Here is a 19859-nt window from a genome sequence, read left to right on the forward strand (position 1 = left end):
CTCAGAGGTCTTTCCCAACCTAACTGATTCTGTGATTTTGAATGCAAGCTGCACATGGCCCTGAGGGAAATTCCTCTTCCTACAGGAAGTAGACAGTAACCACTGACTGCTGCTCCAAGCGCTGGCTCAGTTATAACACGGTGAGCCTGCTTGTTTTCTGCTACCACAGAAGCCCCACTGAGGATCTCTGGGGCAGCCCTCGGACAGCAAGACAAGGATAGCCACAACCCATGCACAGCCCTGCTGCTGAACCAGCACTCCTGGTTTGTTTGGGTCCAGTGGGTTTCAGGCACAATAATAACTTTTTACTTCTGTTCATCTCCCTAATGCAGGAAACCAAGCGAACCGAGCACAGGTGGTGACTCCCATAATCCCATGGCGAGACCTTGCCACAGGATTACCACCTCCCAGCCTCCCAGCACAGGACAGCAGCCCTCTCCCTCCTGCGGAGAGCCTTGCCTCAGTGTGCTGTCACAGAAGTGGGTTTTGTCACCCAGTGTGCAAGAAGCCGATCCACACATGGAGCTGAGGTATTTTATAGAACCACAGTCATTCAGCTTGGAAAGCACCTCCAAGGTCATTGAGCCCCACCCATGACCAAACACCACCATGTCAACTAGACCATGGCATTAAGTACCACGTCCAGTCTTTCCTTAAACACCTCCAGTGACATCGACTCCACCACTGCCCTAGGCAGCCCATTCCAATGTCTAATCACCTTCTGTGAAGAAATTCTTCCAAAGGTACAAGTTGAACCTTCCCTGACACAGCTTGACACTATGTCCTCTTGTCCTGTTGCTAATTGCCTGGGAGAAGAGGCCAACCCCCACCTGGTTACAGCCTCCTTTCAGACAGTTGTGGATATGGTCTCCCCTGAGCCTCCTTTTCTCCAGGCTAAACAACCCCAGCTCCCTCAGCTGCTCCTCACAAGACTTGTGCTCCAGACCCCCAGCTCCACTGCCCTTCTCTGGACACGCTCCAGCACCTCAGTATCCATACTGAAGTGAGGGGCTCAAAACTAGACACAGGGCTTGAGATGTGGCCTCACTTGTGCCAAGTACAGAGGGACGATCAGTTCCCCGATCCTGCTGGCCACTCCAAGATCATCGAGTTCCACCACCGACCAAACACCACTGCGACAACTAGACCACAGCTAACTGGTATGTCCAGTTGTTCCCAGAACACCTCCAGGGACAGTGAATCCACCACCTCCCTGGGGAGCTTGTTCCAATGCCTGACCACCCTTTCCATGAAGAAACGCACAGAGACAGGCGCTGGCTTTGTGGATTCATCACCCACTGCCCGTCTCTGCGCTGATACAAAATAAACAAATATGAGGACTCTGCGTGTGGATCTGCCTCATGTGCACCTGGTGACAGAACCCAACTCATGGGACGAGTGGAGGGGATTGTGCTGACCCTACTAGGGCAGGGCAGGATGCCACAGTTGAAGGAGAGTATAAAGCTGTGCCAAGGGAGGTTTAGGTTGAACATGAGGAATAATGTCTTCACAGAAAGAGTGGTCAGGCATTGGAACAGGCTGCCTGGGCTGGTGGTGCAGTCACCGTCCCTGGAGGTGTCTAAGGAAAGACTGAACGTGGCACTCAGTGCCATGGGCTAGTTGACAGAGTGGTATTCGGCCATAGGTTGGACTCGATGGTCTCAGAGGTGTTTTCCAATCTCATTCACTCTGTGATTCCATGATTTTGGGGAATCACACCCATCCTAACATGGACAACGGCACCCTACGACACGCCCGGAACGGGCAGCCTGCGCTCTGCGCATGCGCCACCGGCCGCGCTGGCGGCGGCCACACCCGCGGTTCCCCATTGGCTTGCGCGCTGCCCGCCGGCCCGGCCCAATGGCAGCGCTCGTTGTTGAGGGGTGGCGGGAAGAAGGCGTTGCCGAGGCTCCGCCCCTTCCTTTCGCCGCCGCTCTGCCCTCGCGAGCGCACGTCCCAGGCCCGTGTCCCGCGCCGCCGCCGCCGCCCAGGTAAGCGCGCGGTGCGCCCCCCTCCGCGGGAGTGGTGGCGTCCGGTGCACCCGCGGCAGTTCGCCGCCCGCGGGGCTCGGGCGAGATCACTCGGGGCGGGGGGTAGGAGGGGAGAATAGCGGCCACGTGCTCTCCCGGCCCGCGTCTGGGCCGGCACTGGCGGAGGGACGGGACGGGCTGGGCGAAGGCCAGGGCGGCAATGCCGCGTTGCCGCTTTGTTTCGGGAGACGTGTGCGGTGGCGGCGCAGGGCGGGGGTGGGTGCCGGGCTGCTGCGTGCGGGCCCCGTGCTGGCACAGCCAGGGGAGCGTGGCCTCGCGGGCCGCGGGTTGTCATTTAGAAGTGGAGTCAAAGGATTGTGGCTCGGAGAGAGAAGGGATGAGCTCCCTTCGAGCACGTAAACTGGTCATGCTGAAGACTATTCCTGTCTTGCAGGATGCGTTACGTCGCAGCTTATCTGCTCGCAGTGCTCGGGGGCAACGAGTCCCCCACGTCCAAGGACCTGAAAAAGATCCTCGACAGCGTCGGCATCGAGACGGACGATGAACGCATGAACAAGGTGGCGTTGCCTCTTAATTCCAGGTGTCCCAGCCAGCACCAGACATTGGAGCTGTTTCCTCGGCTTCAGTGTTCCTGTTGCATCGCTATTGAGCTGCTCTTACTTTGTTCAGACATTCACTGATCCTTACCTGTGTGATTTCCGAACACTGCTGAGCCAATCATTAATTTTTACAACTTTTGTTAGAAGTCTGGCTTTTTTCAAAGCTTGTCCTCCGCAAATGTCTCTGTCAGTTGTTGCTGACTTCTGGTAGTTCAGTCTAATCATCTTCATTGAGATTTTGGCTGCATATAGGAATGCACTGAAAATGTTCTGACATCGTGTCTGCACTGAAGGTTCACTTTTATTTTTGGTCAGTATCAATTCAGAGCTAGCACTTCAGAAGGCATGATACTCAGTAATACATTCTTACTTAGAGTGCTGCAAAGGAGCATTTGTTTCTTCACCAGGAAACATAGGTAAATCCTAACATGGGCATTAAAGGTATTTGAGGAAAATGTGTAGGAATATTTTGGAAATTAATGCCATAGACAGACTTTTAAAGAGAGTATCTTAATTAGAATATTTCTTGTGATATAATAGATCTTCAGAATTGTGGACCTAAAAATAATTTGCCATGGGGAAAAAAAAGCAAGAACCAATAAAATCATCTTATTGTTTGTCCCATATTCATATGTGAAGTGTTTCCAGAGAGGTAAAGGTAAAAAGAAACTAGTTTCCCAATGTTTTACCATAGGCCCAAGCAGACTGCGTTGGCTGAGCTGATAGCATGCTTACTCTGGTTTGGGATGTTGGTTTGAACTCATGGTGCTCCTGCTTAAGTGCCAGGTCTTCTATCTCTGGCTCCTTTAGGTTTAATAACTTCATAAATGAATTGCTTTCTCTCATCCTCCAATGTTCGGAAAACTTTTCTGGAATCTGTTTTGGTCATAGTTAATTTTTGCATAGGCTGTATCTTCAGCCAGTGTAAATGTAGTGAATTCTTAAAAGCACCTTTCTCCAGGATGGAGCAGTCATGCAGGCACATAGTTTCACAGATCCCATGCTCTGTGTAAGCTTGTAAAAAGTCCTTTGGCTTTGGCCACTGACTCCTGGTAGCTGGGACTCACCAGTAGGTTTTGGAGCATTATCGTTCAGTGCTTGCTTGCTTTAGCAATTTTTGGGTTTGTGTTTTGCCTTTGTCATCCCTGGTTATACAACAATGGTAGTAAAATTAAAGTTGGAACTCTGTGTTCCAGGGCAAGGATTCAACAGCCTGGCTGTTAACATTTGGTAGGGCTAGGAATGGGACCCTCTGGTTTTGGGTCGAGATCCCAGTGCTTCAGAGCCTCCCAGAGGGCATTAAGCAAGAAATGGTAACAGTCCCTCAGTGACTAACACACTGTTGGTGGGGCTTCCTAATTGGTCCCACAACATCTCTTTATCCTCCTTTCTGCAAGGTCCTTGGATTCGTTATGAATTTAGTAACAGATTTCATGAAAACAATTAAAGTATAAAAGACTTAGCTGAAGTTGTCATGTCAATGTTCTGTTCCTGGCACTGAGAAGTAAGGAATTTTGGGGCTGTATAAGCAGCAGGATGGAGGTGCTGTATATGATGATTCATCAGTACTTGTTTAAATGTAGCTTATTCTCATGCTGTTTGGAAACCTTTAACATTTAAAATTTTACTTGCAGGTTATTAGTGAGCTGAATGGAAAAAACATTGAAGATGTAATTGCTCAGGGTAAGTAGAGTCTCTTGAGTGACCCAGGTAATTGCCTCTGTTACTTCGATAACAGAGACCTGAGAGTGTAGAATTGCTGCCAAGTCCCTGACTGTTCAGCATCAGAGCTGAAGTGCGTGAAATCAGGTCCATTCTAATTCCCTGCAGGTCAGTGCCAGTACCTGCTGGGTTTCGCTTGTGGACCACATTAAACTGGAGAACTTAAACAAGTATGAGCTTACTGGTAGTCTGCTCATGATGTAGTTTTCTGGACATCTTGATAAGAGACTGAGCTGTCCTTCGGATTCTCTAGGGGATGTTTTGTGTTTCACCCACTTGCGTGCACCAGTGATTTAAAGCATGAAGAACAGACAGTTGGCATTGGGGTGCAGCTCTGCCCTCTGCGATGAGCACAAGCCCCTCCAGTGCACACCTCTTCTAGAGCTCCCTGAGTCCTGCATCTCCTTTTCCCTGAGGGCTGATTTCCAGAGAAATCTGTGCTCTTACTGAAGCTGGAACTTTTCACATGAATTGACTGGATCATAGGGCTGAAGTAAAGCAGAGGTGAGGTAGTGCAAAGGTTTCTGATTAATGAGGTTTTTTTTCTTGCAAGTATGTAGGCACAAGGGAATTTGCAGGCTATTTTTGCTCAAAGGTTGCCAGGACTTTGCCTGGCCTTCCTGTCAGGAGCAGGCACTGGACATTTCTATCCATGTGGTTTGAAAGACCTAAGAGAGCTATTATGCATGTGGTTACAACACACTTATGCTGTCTCTTTCTGTAATACCTCAAATGAATTGTTTCTTAGAACATACTGACATGCATATGAAACATGTTTGTTTACTTTGCTAGTTTATTAGAGCTTGAAGTAACAGGGAATTATTTAGAAACTGATTCCCAGAAACTGGAATACAGACAAACATAGTGCGTACGTGACCTTTGAATGCCAAGGGAGCCTTGGTATGTGAAAGACAGAGGCCAGAGAACCAGCTGGCTTTCCAAATACAAGCAGAAATCAGAAGTCTCAAAGGAGATGCAATAGGGTTCCTAGGGTGCTGAGGAATTTGTTTAAAATACTGTACTCTTTGCCATAAATAAATCAATCTTTCCCTTTCTCTCCTGTAAGTGTGATCTATGCCCTCAGAGTTCTCTCTACCCTTAAAGGGAAAAAAAAAAATAGGAGCAGGGGAAGCCAGTGCTGCCGATGCGTTACTTTTGAGGTACATCATCACCTTCTGGGCTACTGTGCTGCATTCAGAGAACAATCTGGGTGTGTGAAATTGGATGTGTTTGCTGCTATTTTTATGACAGCTTTTGGAAAAAAGACAGGGACTTTGTGTACAGAAGAAAACTTAGTAATAATATGCTGCCAGTGTTCTTGGGATAAACCTTTGTAAATCTTAAAACTCCTGAGTATTTTTCACAGAACTGTTTATATTTGTCATGGATGCAGCTTCTTCTTCCTTTGAGCAGATGGTGACAGGTTCAGTCCATGAGACAGGATCTGTTTTTTCTGCACTCTTCCATTTCTCCTAACTTCTGTGCTTGGGATGAGCATATAAAAAAATACTTTCTCTTGTGTCCCACTCAGGTAATGGAAAGCTTGCCAGCATGCCGGCTGGGGGAGCGGTGGCAGTCTCTGCTGGAGGGGGCTCTGCTGCTCCTGCTGCAGCTGCTGCCCCTGCTGCCGGTGAGTATGAGCAGAGAGGCGTGGCTACAGGGCAACTCCTTTTGTCTCTGGTAACAGCTTAACTGAGTCCACATTTCAAGGCTTCTCCACTTCGGCAGTTCAGTATGTGATGGAAATGTAAGCTGAACAGTTACTTTTCCTTTGGACAGTCAGAAGCATTTGCCTTAGGATTGGTCTGGCTTAGTCCAAATCAAAGAATCAAAGAGACTTGGTGGTGTTAACCACATCCCTGCAATATTAGTGTCTATATCTCTTCAGTGTTTGTATTTGGTTGCTGAAAGGGAATGAGATGAACCGTGGAGGCTCCAATACCAGTAACAGGGGAGCTGAGAACACCAAAACTTGTATCTTGAAAATCTGTGGTGCAGTGTTAATACTGACCATTCACTTGGTCTTTTTTTCCTTCAGCTGAGGAGAAGAAAGAAGAGAAGAAGGAGGAATCTGAAGAATCTGATGATGACATGGGATTTGGCCTCTTCGATTAATTATTTGTTATAGAGAAGTTATTAAAATTCTTTGTTTTAAATGTTTTTGAGTTTATTATTATTATTGCCATACAAGTGCTCTTGGATTCAGGAAGCTGTTCTTAGAATAGCTCTGACACAGCTTTGATTTTTATCTCTGCCTGCAATAGGTGTGTGAATTTTCTGACAGACTGTAGGGCTCAACTCTGAGAGTACTGAGGAAATGGCAAAGCTCATGTGAACCTGGATGCTTGTACTGACACTGCTGTTTCTTAAACAGTATGTGGAAACTGAATCTCCCCAATGTTAACCTTCTCCATACTGTTTTGCTCTGTTACTCAGTGGAGCAGCCCACCAGCAATAAAAGGACTTTGTTTTCCAGGATCTGTTTGTTCAATTCCAGAATGTGAAACTGAATGAACAGCCGCCTGAATTAGTCCAGAAACAATTTCAGAGGTAATTAATAGGAATTTGTTTTTAAAATATTTAAAAGCACCAATTTAATCATTGTCAGATTTCCAAGATCTAGGGACAACACCAATAAAATGTTTGACTATACTTGAATTTCCTGTTGCATCCATATGCTTAACAGTATGTAACAAAAAAAAAAACCCAAACTGCATCCTGCTGTCATGGGACATAGATCAATGCAGAGGTGCCCTTCATGCTGAATGGCTGTCCTGGACTATCAGAACATAAATTGTACCTTGATCTGAACAAAGAGAAACGTAAGAATGGTGTTTTTAGAGAACTGAAACATCTCTACCATGACAGGAATGGATCAGCTGGAGAGAACAGTGAATTTTGCTTTATTTATAAAGTGTTTACTGCTAGAAGATGGTTTTGGCAGGCAACTTACCCTGGCTTCTTGTGGAAGTGTTCATCTGTAAGTAGAATAAACTGATTCTGTGGTGATCTTGATGTGCTAAGTCTACACTGATGGTGTCAAAAAGATACCCCTGGAGGAGTAGTGTATACTGTAGACCTTTTCTAAGGTAGTTTTTGGAGGGAAAAAAGCAATAGCTGATAGCTGTGTTCATTATGAGTCATTGAACTAAGCATGGCAAGTACTTCTGAGAGGAGAGATGGGTGAAATCCAAGTAGGTAAAACTTTTATCTCTGTGGTATACTGAGAGAAAACACCCAGCACTTCACAGCCAAGCAAGAGAGCAGTTGGAAGTTAGAGCCTCAAAATGGCCATGATTTAAGCAACTAACCCTTGCTGTCCTTCGGCCCCTGCTGCAAGAAAAAGTTACGGTGGTAATAGTGCCGATACCTTTCATCTACTTTGTCTCTTAAGTGCCAGCCTGGTGAGCTGGTAGTAATGCAAACCGCTCGTGTTCACTGTAGTTCTGTGTCAGACTGGTAATGGCAGTGGTTCAACCCTGGCGGGGTGCCTGTGTTGCTTTTCTTAGTGATTTCTCCATTTCAGGTCACTGAAAAAGAGTGGTTCTTGGATGTGGTTTTACTGAGAGGTGCCTCTGACCCTCCCCAGTAGTGCCTTGCTTTGCTGCTTCAAGAGCACCATCAGTGTTTACACAGAAAGGGACTGCCCTGGCACACCACTCGGTAGGGTTTTTCCATGCACAAAGGAATTTGTTTGAATGGCACTGAGGTATTTGATAAGTTTGCTGTGCCCAGGCCTGTGGGATGAGACTGAAACCTGTGGTGCCAGCTGCTGGCTACTGTGATGAGGGGAGGAGTACAACAACATCTAGACTAACTACTTTTTTCACCCTGTTTTTCTCTGTCTTCTTCAGAGGACCTGTTAACCTTGAATTATGGACCTGATCCTGTGCTCAGTGTCCTCTTACAACCTTTAAATTCTTTTGTGAAAGTGCATCATTTTCATGAAAACTGTCAGTCAACCTGCTCTGAGAAAAAGGAGGACAGCTCATTTGGTAAACTGTTCAGAGAAGAAACTTCTGGGGGCAGCTCTCAGAGAAAGCACTGAAAATAGAGCTCTCATTACAGTGCCACAAAGAGTCAATGTAGCATAACCACCTCCTAGATGTTCTTTGAGAAGGCCAGGGCATAGCTCTGCTCCAAGATTTCACAGGCATTTTGCAGAATTTGCTAAAACCTCTGCATAGTGAACATTTCTTCTGAATACAAAATCAAAACCTATTAAGCTTACTTCCCCCTGCCTTACCTATTTATGAAACTTGCCACCTGATGGCTTTTGTACGTGAGTAATAATGTGCCTGGAAGTCTGTTGCACACTTCCTTGGTGCTCTGCATGGAGTTCACCACTCTGTTCTTCTGATTTCCATGAGCTTCAGCTGTGAAGGAGACGGGATCTCTGCTTCTGCTCTGGAGTCACTGTTTTGAATTTTCAAGTCTCAGTGATGCTCTTTCAGTCTTATGAATGATTTCCAAAGGCACGGGTACTGGTGGGGTGGATGCATTGTACTCCATGATGCTCCCAGAGAAGACCAGTGCCTGCAAATACTTGGACTTGTGGCCTAGTCTGTCCCCTTACTGAATCAATTTTAGCTAGAGAAGATTTTTCCTAAATTCTTCATAAAAGATAGGCTCAAGGGCATTGAAGAGAAAGGAAGGGATAGTCTTGTGCCTAGACCGATCCTACTCTGGTAACTGATCATTACCAAATTGACAACAGGAGAGAGTGATTTAGTCATAGGCTTGACATTGAAATGTGTGGGCTTTCCTCACTGGGACACAAATGCTGTGCCATCAAATCAGCTCTCACTGAAAATCATTCATTACAAACACTGTGGGGCGGGGAGAGGGACATGACATGCTCACTACTTGGAAAGCAGGGACAATGTCCTGGACACTACTGTAAAGCAATAAGGAATGGCTCCCTGGGGCCACCCTCAAATTAACTGGTTTCACTCATACTACCAAGGCCCAATTTTGCAAGCTGCTACATGCAGGCAGGCCTGCTGAACTTGGTAGGTTTGATTTACGTAGGGGCAGAGATGTCTGTAATACCTTTCCTAGAAGAAAAATTCAGTTCCAAGAGAGCAGGACTGCTCCTGTGCCTCAGGAAATGCTCCTGTGAAGCGAGTCCCAAGAGTCTGCCATGGAATGATCTGACATACACAAACATCTCAGGTAAGAAAAAGACATTTAACTCTGGCTTTCCAGTGATGTTAAGAGCATTTGGGTTGAGCTTCATGACTGATGTGCCTTTCTTGCTGACTATGGACAAAAATACTAAAGTAACATCCTGGAATCAACATTGTAAAAGGCTGCCTTTCGTCTTCCCTTGAATTCCCAATGGCTGCCAAAAAACAAGGTCTTGCCTGAAAAAGCAGAGACTGTATGTTATTATCTTGCAGGTACTAACAGCTCACTCTTCATGTCGTGAAAATAAACATGACAATGAGGGATTGCATGCAAATCTGTCTCAGTGGCATCTCAACGTGTAAGGGCATGAGTGGATTTGAAGAGCTCCAGTTGGAGTTAGACATACAGGAAAAGCTGCCTTGTAAATCTTGCTGATCTGGCTTCCTGCTGCATTGTGAGCAATAGCAGAACTATAGCACTTTCTTACTGGGGGGAAAAGAGATTAGTTTTGGGGGTTAGTTCATTTTTGAAGAAAGCACAGTTGTTTGTCAGCCTGCTCGTGCCAGTACCCAGGCAGCACTCCACAGGCGATTAGTGTTCACATGGTTCGTTTCATCAACCTGTTTCAACAGGGCAGCATTAACCTCCTCAAATAAATAACCTTGAGGGCCAAGGCAGAGTGATGTAAACAACTCAGGATGAGATTGCTGTTGGGAAATCAAGTGAAACTAACTCCAGCATTGTCGCAGCATTATTGTTTCTGTTTTCCAGACACGCTAGGAACATTAAGGCTTGTGAAATGCTGGAAAAAGAGGGAGCAGCGTTGGCTCAAGAATGAAGATGTTCTTGTGGTTACAAGTGTTTGGGAGGTATCTGCAGACAAGGTTCAGTGGTCAGTTTTGCAACAGACTTCCGCTAAAGTCACAGCCCAGTGACCAGTTCTTCTGCAGAACAATCCCAGTTCTGGAAAAGGTGAGACATGGTGTTTCCTTTGGGTTTGGCTACATGAAAATACCTTTCTGTGGCATCAGAAGCACGGGGTGGAAGCTCTATGATCACTGTGGTGTTAAGGGCCTGTAAGAGAAGGCTCAGGTGTGCCAGGCCTCACCTCTCCAGCTGGAGGAGATGAGGGCTGACAAGGGTTAAGTAACCACATCAAACACAAGGGAGGAAAGAAATTACAAAAGCAGCTAGAGGTATGAGAGGAAGGGAGAGAAGGGTGGGTATAAAGAGAGGACTTAAGATAAGCAGGGTTAATTCTTTATGTGCTCCAGGATCAGTGAATACATATAAAGGGTAGTTCGTGGCAGCTAGGTGAGGTGGTAGGCTCGGGGTCAGGACCTGAAAGAAAGATAAAGCTGTACTCCTGCCGCCTGCCTGATGAAAGCAAAGCATGAACACTTAATGAAAAAGTGCTCTGTCTGTAGAGGCTGGAGTATGATGTCTAACTTGAACTCAAATATTGGATTTATGCAAGGGTTACCTGCTGAATTTAGTTGCTTCAGTCACCTGACTGTGAGGCAGCAGACTGAGGCATTAAACAGCTGTTCTTGCAACCTGGATGACCCATCTGTGGGGAGGGTATAAGCCTCCCTCATATCATTGGAAAGGATGTTTGGAGTGGAAGGAACAGGAAGAGGGGCTACTAGCATAATTGGTGAAATTCCTGTGGGGAGGAAGGCCTTGCTTTGCTTAGTCTGGGAGCTGTTAAGGATAGGTATAACACTATCCCAAGTGAGAAACTTCTGACCAGTTATAAGGAAACTAATCCCAGTAGCTTTATGCCAAGATTAATTAAGTAGGGGTTTTTTTAAACTTTGGTAGAAAGTGCTTTTTGCCCTATGTTGCTTCCACTAAAAAGCTATTTATGCTTTTTGTTTTGTATCCCCCAAACCTCCCTCCTGCTGATCTTGCTTCCTAGCTTTGAGTAGAGCAGCTCTTTCTCTTGCTATGCTGATCTTTTTGATATCTCTGTAAACTTTCATACTTACCTTAATGACTTGGATGACTGTAGTCTGTATTGTTTATGGCAAAGGGATCTTTATAGCTTCTGAAATCTATTTTGATGATCTGCTAGCACTGGCTTCTTACCCAGCGCTGCTCTGTGGCGAGCTTGTGCAGAAGTACTACTGAGAATCACAGCTGCCCTGACTAAATCTAAGCATTTTGGTGAGCTTAGAGGCATGTGGAGAAAAAAATGTTGAGAACAGGTTAGCAAAAGTAAGCAACTGTGTGTTTTGGTGATTAGTATACAACAGTCTACGACTTCCTTGTGAGGGGAAGAGGAGGGGCAGACATTGATCTCTTCTCTGCGGTGCCCAGTGACAGGACCCAAAGGAATGGCCCAAAATTGTGTCAAGGCAGGTTTAGGTTGGATATTAGAAAAAGGTTCTTCACCCAGAGGGTGGTTGGGCACTGGAACAGGTTCTCCAGGGAAGTGGTCACAACACAAGCCTTAATAGGGTTCAAGAAGCATTCGGACAATACTCTTGGGCAAATGGTGTGACTCTTGGGGATGATGCTGTGCAGGTCCAAGAGCTGGACTCGATGATCCTTGTGGGTCCCTTCCAATGATTCTGTGAGTTTAGAGGCAGAGAAAGCTGTTGAGGGGGGGACAGGGGGATTGCCCTTTTCCCAGTTCTTGCCCTATTACTGTGACAAGACTTGCCTCCTTCTGACTCCTCAGCTTCTTGTGAAAGGGGAAAGCTTTTCCTTTTCTCTCACGTTTCGTGCCCATTCCCTGAAAAACAAAGGAAACCCCTAGGACTTGGAGCAGATGCCAAGAATCAGGATGTTCCGTGAGGGAAGGACAGCCTGCTGCCCCGGGACAGGGCGAGGTTTGGGGTGCTGCGAGCAGCCGCAACCCTATCCTCCGAGAAGCTGGCTCGGCCCCTGCCACTTCAGGGCGGCGCTGGCACGGCTGCCCCGGCTCGGCAGACGGCGAGCGCCCGCCATGGCCCGGGGCCAGGAGAAGGGTTCACCGGAGGAAGGGTTGCCAGGAGGGGCCGGGCGATCCCGCCCGCGCCGGGGCTGCCGAGGGGCGGTGGCCATGCCGGGGGCGGGCCCGAGGGCCGGGCCGCCGCATATAAGCTGGGCAGCCGGCACAGCTCTCCCAGCGGCAAACATTGCTGTGTTCTCCTGTTCCATCTTCGGCAGCAACACTTCCCGGCTGTCCCGCCCGTCCCGAGGCGGTGTGAGAAGAGACCCGCGGCTTCACCTCTCCGCCGCGGCTGCTGCTGCTTTCCCCGTGCACCCCCCCGTCTCCAGCGGGGCGCGGAGGCCATGTTCCCGCTGGGCTCCAGCTGGAATATCTCCTTCGCCGGCTGCGGCTTCCTGGGGGTCTACCACATCGGCGTGGCCAGCTGCCTGCAGGAACATGCCCGTTCCTGGTCGCCAACGCCAAGAAGGTGTACGGCGCCTCGGCTGGGGCGCTCACCGCCACCGCCCTCGTCAGCGGCGCCTGCCTCGGTAAGCGCGGGCCGAGCCCGGCGCTCCTTCGTTACTGCTAATTTGTTAATTAGAGCAACAGCGAGGGCGTGTGGGTGTATATACGTATATGTGTGTAAATAGCGTTGCGCCCTCCTCCTCCCGAAATGCGAGCGGCTCTTTGTTTTTAAGGCCTTTCCCCTCGCCCCGGTCCCTGACGGGTGGCTGAGGTCAAGGAGGCCCCTGACGGTAGGAAGTCAGCACAGGGCTCCTGGTTCTGACACCCACCCACACAGACATATATAATGTGGACTTGCTGGGCTCGGTTTGTGGGTTTACCTTGCTTGGAGTAGGTTTGGTGGGGCTCTGGGTGAGGAGAGGAGCCTCTCGCCGTGTGGGCACTGGCCCTTGGTGGCCGCGAACGGGAGGTGAAGCGGCTGGAGATGGAGACATCGAGTTTGCGTGTGCGGATGGGAGTTGGGCAGCATCTCTGAGTAGCGCATCCTTCAATCTCCATATTTATTTCTGGAAAAGGGTTATTTCTTGGGGTCTTGGGCACTGAGGAATTCTCTGGCCCTCTGCAAGAGCTAGATCTCCAGTTAGATTTTATCTCTGTTTTCGAGTTATAGAATAACCTTAAAAAGTTATCTCTGAAGCAAGCACATAGTGTAGTGTGTCCCTATGCCTGGGCAACAGCTGAAGGAGATGGGCTGTGATGCCTCCTGGCTTTTTTGTCGTTTTGCATGTGGGAGGAAGTCAACAAACACGTGTTAGAGTCTGTACTTGGAAGCTTTTATGTTGAGAATAACACATGCAGAAAAGTTTCTTAAGCTTGAAAGGGGAATGTGGTGTGAGAGAATCAGGTATATATATTTAATTTCAGAGAATTATGAGCTTCTCCGAGAGCCAGGGCAACCAGAGCTGTTTACTGCTTGAAGTTCTCTCACTTTGATCATAGGTGTTTTTCCACAGCACTTTTTTTTTCTTTTTTTTTTTCTTTTTTTTTTTTTTGGAGACAGGTAGTTTTGAGATGTAGCCTTCGTGCAACAAAAGTTAGCATTTTCTGTGTAGCTAGGTTTGAAGCTTCCCTTCCTGAGCATTTTGTCTACAGAAAAGCCCAGTGAAGTGCTGCTGTAACTTCTGGAGCTCGATGGGAAGCTCTTAACAGCTGTTCAGACCCCAATCTGAGATCTCAAAGGCTACAGTGATGCCTTGGTGCCAACTTTTACTGTGGACAAGGAATAATAATCCCTAATCCCTTCTTGTGTAGGGATCCACTTGCAGGTAGCTGCCAGGGATTTAGTTCTTTAATTGCTGTTGCTTCTGTTGAAGAGGTGACTCCCCAGTTAGTTCCCTAACTGGGTGATCCCTGTGCCACTCGAAGGCTGGCACAAGTGTGAGACAGGCTGATGGTAGTGCCCAAGTCCTTTGCCTTGCTCAGATGCCGTTCTGAGTGCTGAGCAATCTTGTTATCATGTCTGCTTTGTTCTTGCTATTTATATGTCTAGACCATCCATGATGTGTCAGGCACTGCCCTAATGGAGACATCTAGCCTAGTAGAGGGCTTTCTGTGAATCAGAATAAGTTTTCCCAGCCCCTCTGAGGTAGAGTGGGAGGCATTATTAAGAGGACTGAGTTAGGGACCGCCTTCTAGGAAACATTTGCCTACCTCCTGATGGAGGGCAAACCATGCTCTTTAAAGCTATTCAAGGCTTGGGTCTTGGGTGTTCCAGTTCTGTCTTCTGTTTGACTTCTCTGGAATAGCTTTCTTCTGACTCACCTGTGTGACTGACATGTGTCTTGGCAGCTCTAAGCCAACGGAGCTGACTTCTGAAAGTAAAAGCACATGGGGTGCATGGCTGGGCCATGGTATTGCCGTACTTTGTCCATGTCATAAACCCTTCAGACAGTGCACCTTCCAGGCAGAGGTCCAGAGGTTAGAATGAAATCATGGGGGCAAAAGGGGACAGGGTAGGAGGTACAGCTGAGCCTCAACTAGGAGAGCAGTTCTTTCTCGTACAGACGTGTCCTGGTTTGAGACAAATTCAGAGGAATGTCCAAATTTGAACATCCTCTGATAGAAGGCAGCTTACAGCCATCCCTCCCCCCATCAGGTTCAAGAAAAATTTTTCTAGCAGGAAAGTGAAAGGAAAAACACCTATTTATTTAAAAGACACCATGCACATGGGGAAAAGAATAATGCTAGATGATAAGACCTCTCGCTGTGGAGAGAGCCTGGTAAGATTTTAGAGTCCTTTCTTTGGACTCTAAAATCTCTCTCCTCTTTGCAGCTAGGTCGGCCTGGGCCCCCTCCGGGCCTCGATGGAAAGTTCTGAACAGTTCCAGAAGAGAAGAAGAACCCGAAGTCTCAGGGGAAAAAAAAAACTTTCTTGGCTCATCTTGCAGACTAGCTGAAAAGCAAAGGAGTTTAATTCTCCATCTCTCTCCTGAGAAAAGGAGCTGAGAGCTGGCTGAAAAGCAGGAAGGTGCTTGCCTCCACTCTTGCTGCTGCAGAAGCATGCAGAGAAGATAGTGACTTTGGAGCACAGACTGCTCTGAAAAGTTCATCTGGCTTTTTTTCTTTCTCTCACATCCAGTTTTAAAGACAAAGAAAGGCACAGGAATCGTGTCTGGGCATAGAGCGGCGATAGGGGATACACATCGTAAAGTCACCCCAAAACAAGGCTCTTGTAGGGTCCCGAGTACCTGTGTTTGCTGAGAGCAGGGGGTGTAGCCCATGGGCTTTGGATCTTATGGCAACTGCTACTCTGCACTGTCTGTTGCCCTGTCCATGAAATTGAAATGCTAAATAGTGTCTCTTGATGAATGACAGGCAGAGGGGAATTTTGCAGAAGCTTTGCTTATTTGACTGTATGTAGATAGTGTCCTCATGCCTGTGAACTCAAGAAGACTCTACTGTGCAGAGACAAATACTTGCTGGGGAGGAGTGAAAAAAACCTCTTCCTTGATTCCAATCTTTTGAGACCTTGATCAGAGAGAGCAGAAATCTTCCTTGACTTCAGAGAATAAGATCCTACTTAGTGGTTTCTTTTCCAGCTTTTTCCCTCTGGCCTTTGCATCTGTTCAGCTTGCCTGTGAACTCATTCTGCCTTCTCCATGAGTTAAGACCACAACTATCATCATTTGTGTAGGACAGGAAGGCTTTGCTGTGGGCTCACACTGAACTGAAAGCCCTAACTAAGTGATCTGCACCCTTTAGAGCACACTGTGAGCTTCACAGGCATGTTTGAGAATACCAAAGAAAACAACACTGGGCATGTATATTACTTAGGCAGGGCACCTTATATTTATATAAGAGATCAGGAAGTATTTACGGTCTGATACGACCTTGCCTAGCTCTGGTTAAGCACTTTACCATTAAGTTGTAGGGATCTTGGATTTATTGTTCAAGGTTACAACAGTGATGTCGTCCTGCATCTGAAGTGCTCTCTCTCCAGCTTTGAGGTTCTTCTGTTTGCTGATGGGGAAAAAGCATTGCAATTTTCCCACTAGAATAATCTGTGGGGCTATCAAGGTGCATTGGGCAGTCTCATATGTTTACAAGTTACTTCATTGTGCATAGTGCAGTGTTGTGGCATGAACAGCTTCTAGCCCCAAGGGTTTTCTGGGAAATAGCCTGTGTCATGCCTATACTGTCTCTTGGGGGATGTTGGAGTCCAGCATGCCAGGAAATGCACCTTTATATGCCAAGCAAGTGAAAAGTTTTTATGATGGCTTTGCAGTCTCCTCCTTGTGCATACCTCAAATCCTGCAGCTTTTCACAAATTCTAGGCGTGGGGCTTTGAGGATGGTCACCTGTCTGTATAAATCTGTAAGTCACTGGCCTAGATGAGAAAAACTGGCTTATGTGACATGGCGAGACTGTCCTTTTTCAGACACAAGGAATGCTAAAATGCAGCTACTGTTGGATTCTATAATCTCTAATACTGAGTAGGGAATATAATTTTGGTAAGGTCTTGAGTCGTCTCACTTTGGTGAACTGTACAGGGTTTGTTGTGCCTGCTCTGGGAGCATAGCAGCCTGAATAAATGATAGGATGTGAAGCTGTAATCCATGAAAAGCTGTCTTTGAGCTGGTACTGAGGTCCCTCTGACTCATAGTTAACCAACAGCATCTCAATTGTCTGCATGGCATGTGAATGTTGTCCTAGACAGCCCTGAGGGTGGATTGGAGCTGCTCAGTTGCTTCTATTTTGAGGGGAAGAGGTGGGTTCTGCTGTCAAATGCAAAGCTGGCTATCAAACCCCCATCTGTGGAAGTTAGCTGTTCTCCTAAGGCATGACAAGGTTGACAGAAAATGAGAAAGCAAGCTGAGGGGATGCTTTTAGTACTAAAAATACAGAAAGGAGGCCACGTATCTGCTATGTTGAGTAGTGTTGTTTGGGATGCTCTTTGGAGAGCTCTTCCTGGGTTGTTTATAGCATTTATTTATTTAATTATTTTAAACTACTGTCTTAACCAGGACTCTGTCTCAGGCTTGACCTGAGATGAAATAAGTTGTTTGACATTCAGGTTTGCTTGTCAGCTGTCACCATGTGACCACTAGGAAATGTGCTGCTGAACTGTAGAGACTTTATCCATTGGGTAGCAGGAGAAAAAAAAAAAAAAGCCCAACCAACCAAACCTTTTGAAACTGAGATAATTAGCAATATGAGCATCTTAAATGTTGTGCTTCTGCAGTTTGATTATGTGCATGCAAAGGCTTAAGAATGGGTCATGGAGATTTATTTTCTCTGTGTGTGTGTAATCTTAACACCGAATCCCAGACTGAGAGAGGGAAATAAACCAGCTTAGAATCTACGGGATCCTCAGAGCAATGCCAGTTTATGCTGGCCAAAGCATGAATCAGGATGCTTATCCTAGAGGAAGTATATGTGATGCTGTCTTCTGTGGCTGCATGAAGAGAACTGTGGCTCTCCACAGGGACACAAAGGAAAATTTTGTAGTATCTGTGGTGCCTCAGTAGTCAGGTTCCTCCTTGCACAGGAGATGGGCACTTGTACCTCCTGCAGAGGCCCACCCTGGGGAGAAAAGTTGTTGAGCTCAGTAGCTCCAGCCCAGGAAGGAGACACTCTTATGTACATACATGGATGTAGTTCATAGGGAACCTTCTGGTGCTCCTTGGAAGTGGTAAAGCTTTTTTCTGTGGTGGAAAATAGAAGTGGGGGGGAGATGTTCTGTGCTGACGTAGTCGGAAATGTTCACTGGCTTGATGGAGAAGCTGCTGAGCCTGGATCAGTGCCCTCAGCAGTCACAGGGCTGTGGGATCAGGTGTCCAGAGGAGTAAGCTGGCAGCCAGAGCATCCTGCAATACCTTTTGTTGGTAGGGAAGGCACTTGTTCCTGCTGTCTGCCTGGCTCTAATAAAGAAGCACCTGTAAGGAAAGGTGGTCTTGCAGGCATCTTGTTGATGAGTGCAAAGGAGGCCAAGGAGCCACTTCTAGGAAAAAACAGTCCTAGCAAGGCACGTGTTTATTCTTTTGGCACCCCACATAGACAGCAGGTGTGCTGGGCAGCTTGGGGCAGCTTGGTGCCAGCCTTGCTGTCAGCCGTGGCAGCAGCTGCACAGTGGCACTGGCAACATCACAAGAGGTCTTTGCATGGTCGTTCCTCTGACCCATAGGTTCAGCAAGTCTCTTGACCTTGCAGCATGTCTGAGCTGTTCCACTTCTTTCTGCCTCTTAGCTCCCCAAACTCCTCAAGGCAACTGCAAGTCCTCCATATAAAATAGGAGAAGCTGTCCTATGTTCTTCAGGGTCCTATGTCCACTTTCTGATTGTGTTTGGAAGTTTAGTCCTGATAAATCAAAAGGCCTTGCTCAAATTTCTTGCTGTGTCGTTCAGTTCCAAACTCCTGCTGCTGCAGTGGTTACAGCAGCTCTGCCTGCATGTCCAGTGGCTGGTGGTGCTTGTTTCCTGTCTGTCGGGGGGCTGTGTCACTTTCCAGTGCAGTGAGCTTGGGATTGTACTCAGATGTTGGGCCCCTGCTCACTCTGGGTTTCTCAGTGTTTCTCTGCGTGCCCTCCATGAAGCACAGATGAAATGCTCCCGGACTTGGCTGGAGAAGATTTCCACCTCTTGTGCTTGCTTTCTACTGTACTTGAAGAGGACCGTGCAAGGGCTGGAAATGGTAATTAGTCAGCATTCCTTCTTTCTGGAGATGGGAATGAGCAGGCCTTCTAATTACAGGACCTTTGCAAAACCTCAGAAATCTTACTCCAAGGAGCAGTGTGAGTGGGTGACTCCTGTTCACTTTGCTCTTTGCAGTACAAACCCTACTTGTGGCTGGATTCCAAAGTGGCCACCAGTTTTCCATTGAATCCTCTGCACTTCTACACTTCTGTTGCCCAGCTCTAATGCTCATACTCTTCCTTTCTGCTAAGTGTTCTTGGGACTTGAGGTGAAAGTCAGGATGTGTCTTTAGTTATGTGAAAGAGTCAGCAGTGCCTATGCATATATATTTGCCTTGGACTGTGTGCCTTGTCAGGCAAGTAGAGTAAGAGGTAGTGAAAAGGAGGGGTAGAGGAAATGATTCCATGTGGAAGGCTGTAAATAAGTCCCATGTCCTTGAGAAAAGACAGAATGTGTCCTTGAAGTGATAATGTCTGGGGCAGTAGAAAATCTCTTCCAAGGACCACATAGGAGAGAGGCAATTAGTGAGCCTGGAAGTGTAGAAAAGATGCTGGAGATTGTTGTAGCTACAAGGGCCAGAGGGAGGGAGGAGAGAGTTTGGCACTAGTGATACAACAGCTGCTTGTGGCAGGCCTGATCCTGTCCATGGGGTTGTACTGATCTGCAGTACAGTGTGTTACATCAGGTGTGGTAGCTTTATTAGAACCCAGGGCTTTGTGCTGCCCTCTGGCACTCACCCAGAACTGAACTGGTTGTGCTTTCTGGTACAGATAAAGGCCAAATCCCCAATGATGACTTCTGCCTGACAAGACATTTGGAATCTGCAAACTTCATGAAGTGT

General features: G+C 47.2%; 2 protein-coding genes and 1 non-coding gene across 3 annotated transcripts in view; all 3 read left to right on the plus strand.

The window, feature by feature from the left end:
- The first annotated feature begins 1883 nt into the window (after positions 1-1883).
- Positions 1884-6964, plus strand: RPLP2 (ribosomal protein lateral stalk subunit P2). The gene is made up of 5 exons (XM_039553147.1): positions 1884-1991; positions 2425-2548; positions 4225-4273; positions 5844-5942; positions 6351-6964. The coding sequence occupies exons 2-5, from the start codon at positions 2426-2428 to the stop codon at positions 6425-6427; spliced, it is 348 nt and encodes a 115-aa protein (XP_039409081.1). The 5' UTR covers positions 1884-1991; position 2425; the 3' UTR covers positions 6428-6964.
- LOC120410169 lies at positions 4398-4530 on the plus strand. Its single transcript, XR_005602127.1, has one exon. It is a non-coding gene; the product is annotated as a small nucleolar RNA SNORA52 (small nucleolar RNA).
- Positions 6965-12528: 5564 nt separating the features above from the next.
- Positions 12529-19859, plus strand: part of PNPLA2 (patatin like phospholipase domain containing 2) — a 30507-nt gene continuing 23176 nt past the window's right edge. Inside the window, 2 exon segments of the mRNA XM_039552356.1 lie at positions 12529-12818; positions 12821-12910. Coding sequence (XP_039408290.1) covers positions 12725-12818; positions 12821-12910 — 184 coding nt within the window. The 5' untranslated portion in view covers positions 12529-12724.

The sequence above is a fragment of the Corvus cornix genome, chromosome 5 (genome assembly GCF_000738735.6).
Source record: "Corvus cornix cornix isolate S_Up_H32 chromosome 5, ASM73873v5, whole genome shotgun sequence".
NCBI classification, from domain to species: Eukaryota; Metazoa; Chordata; class Aves; order Passeriformes; family Corvidae; genus Corvus; species Corvus cornix.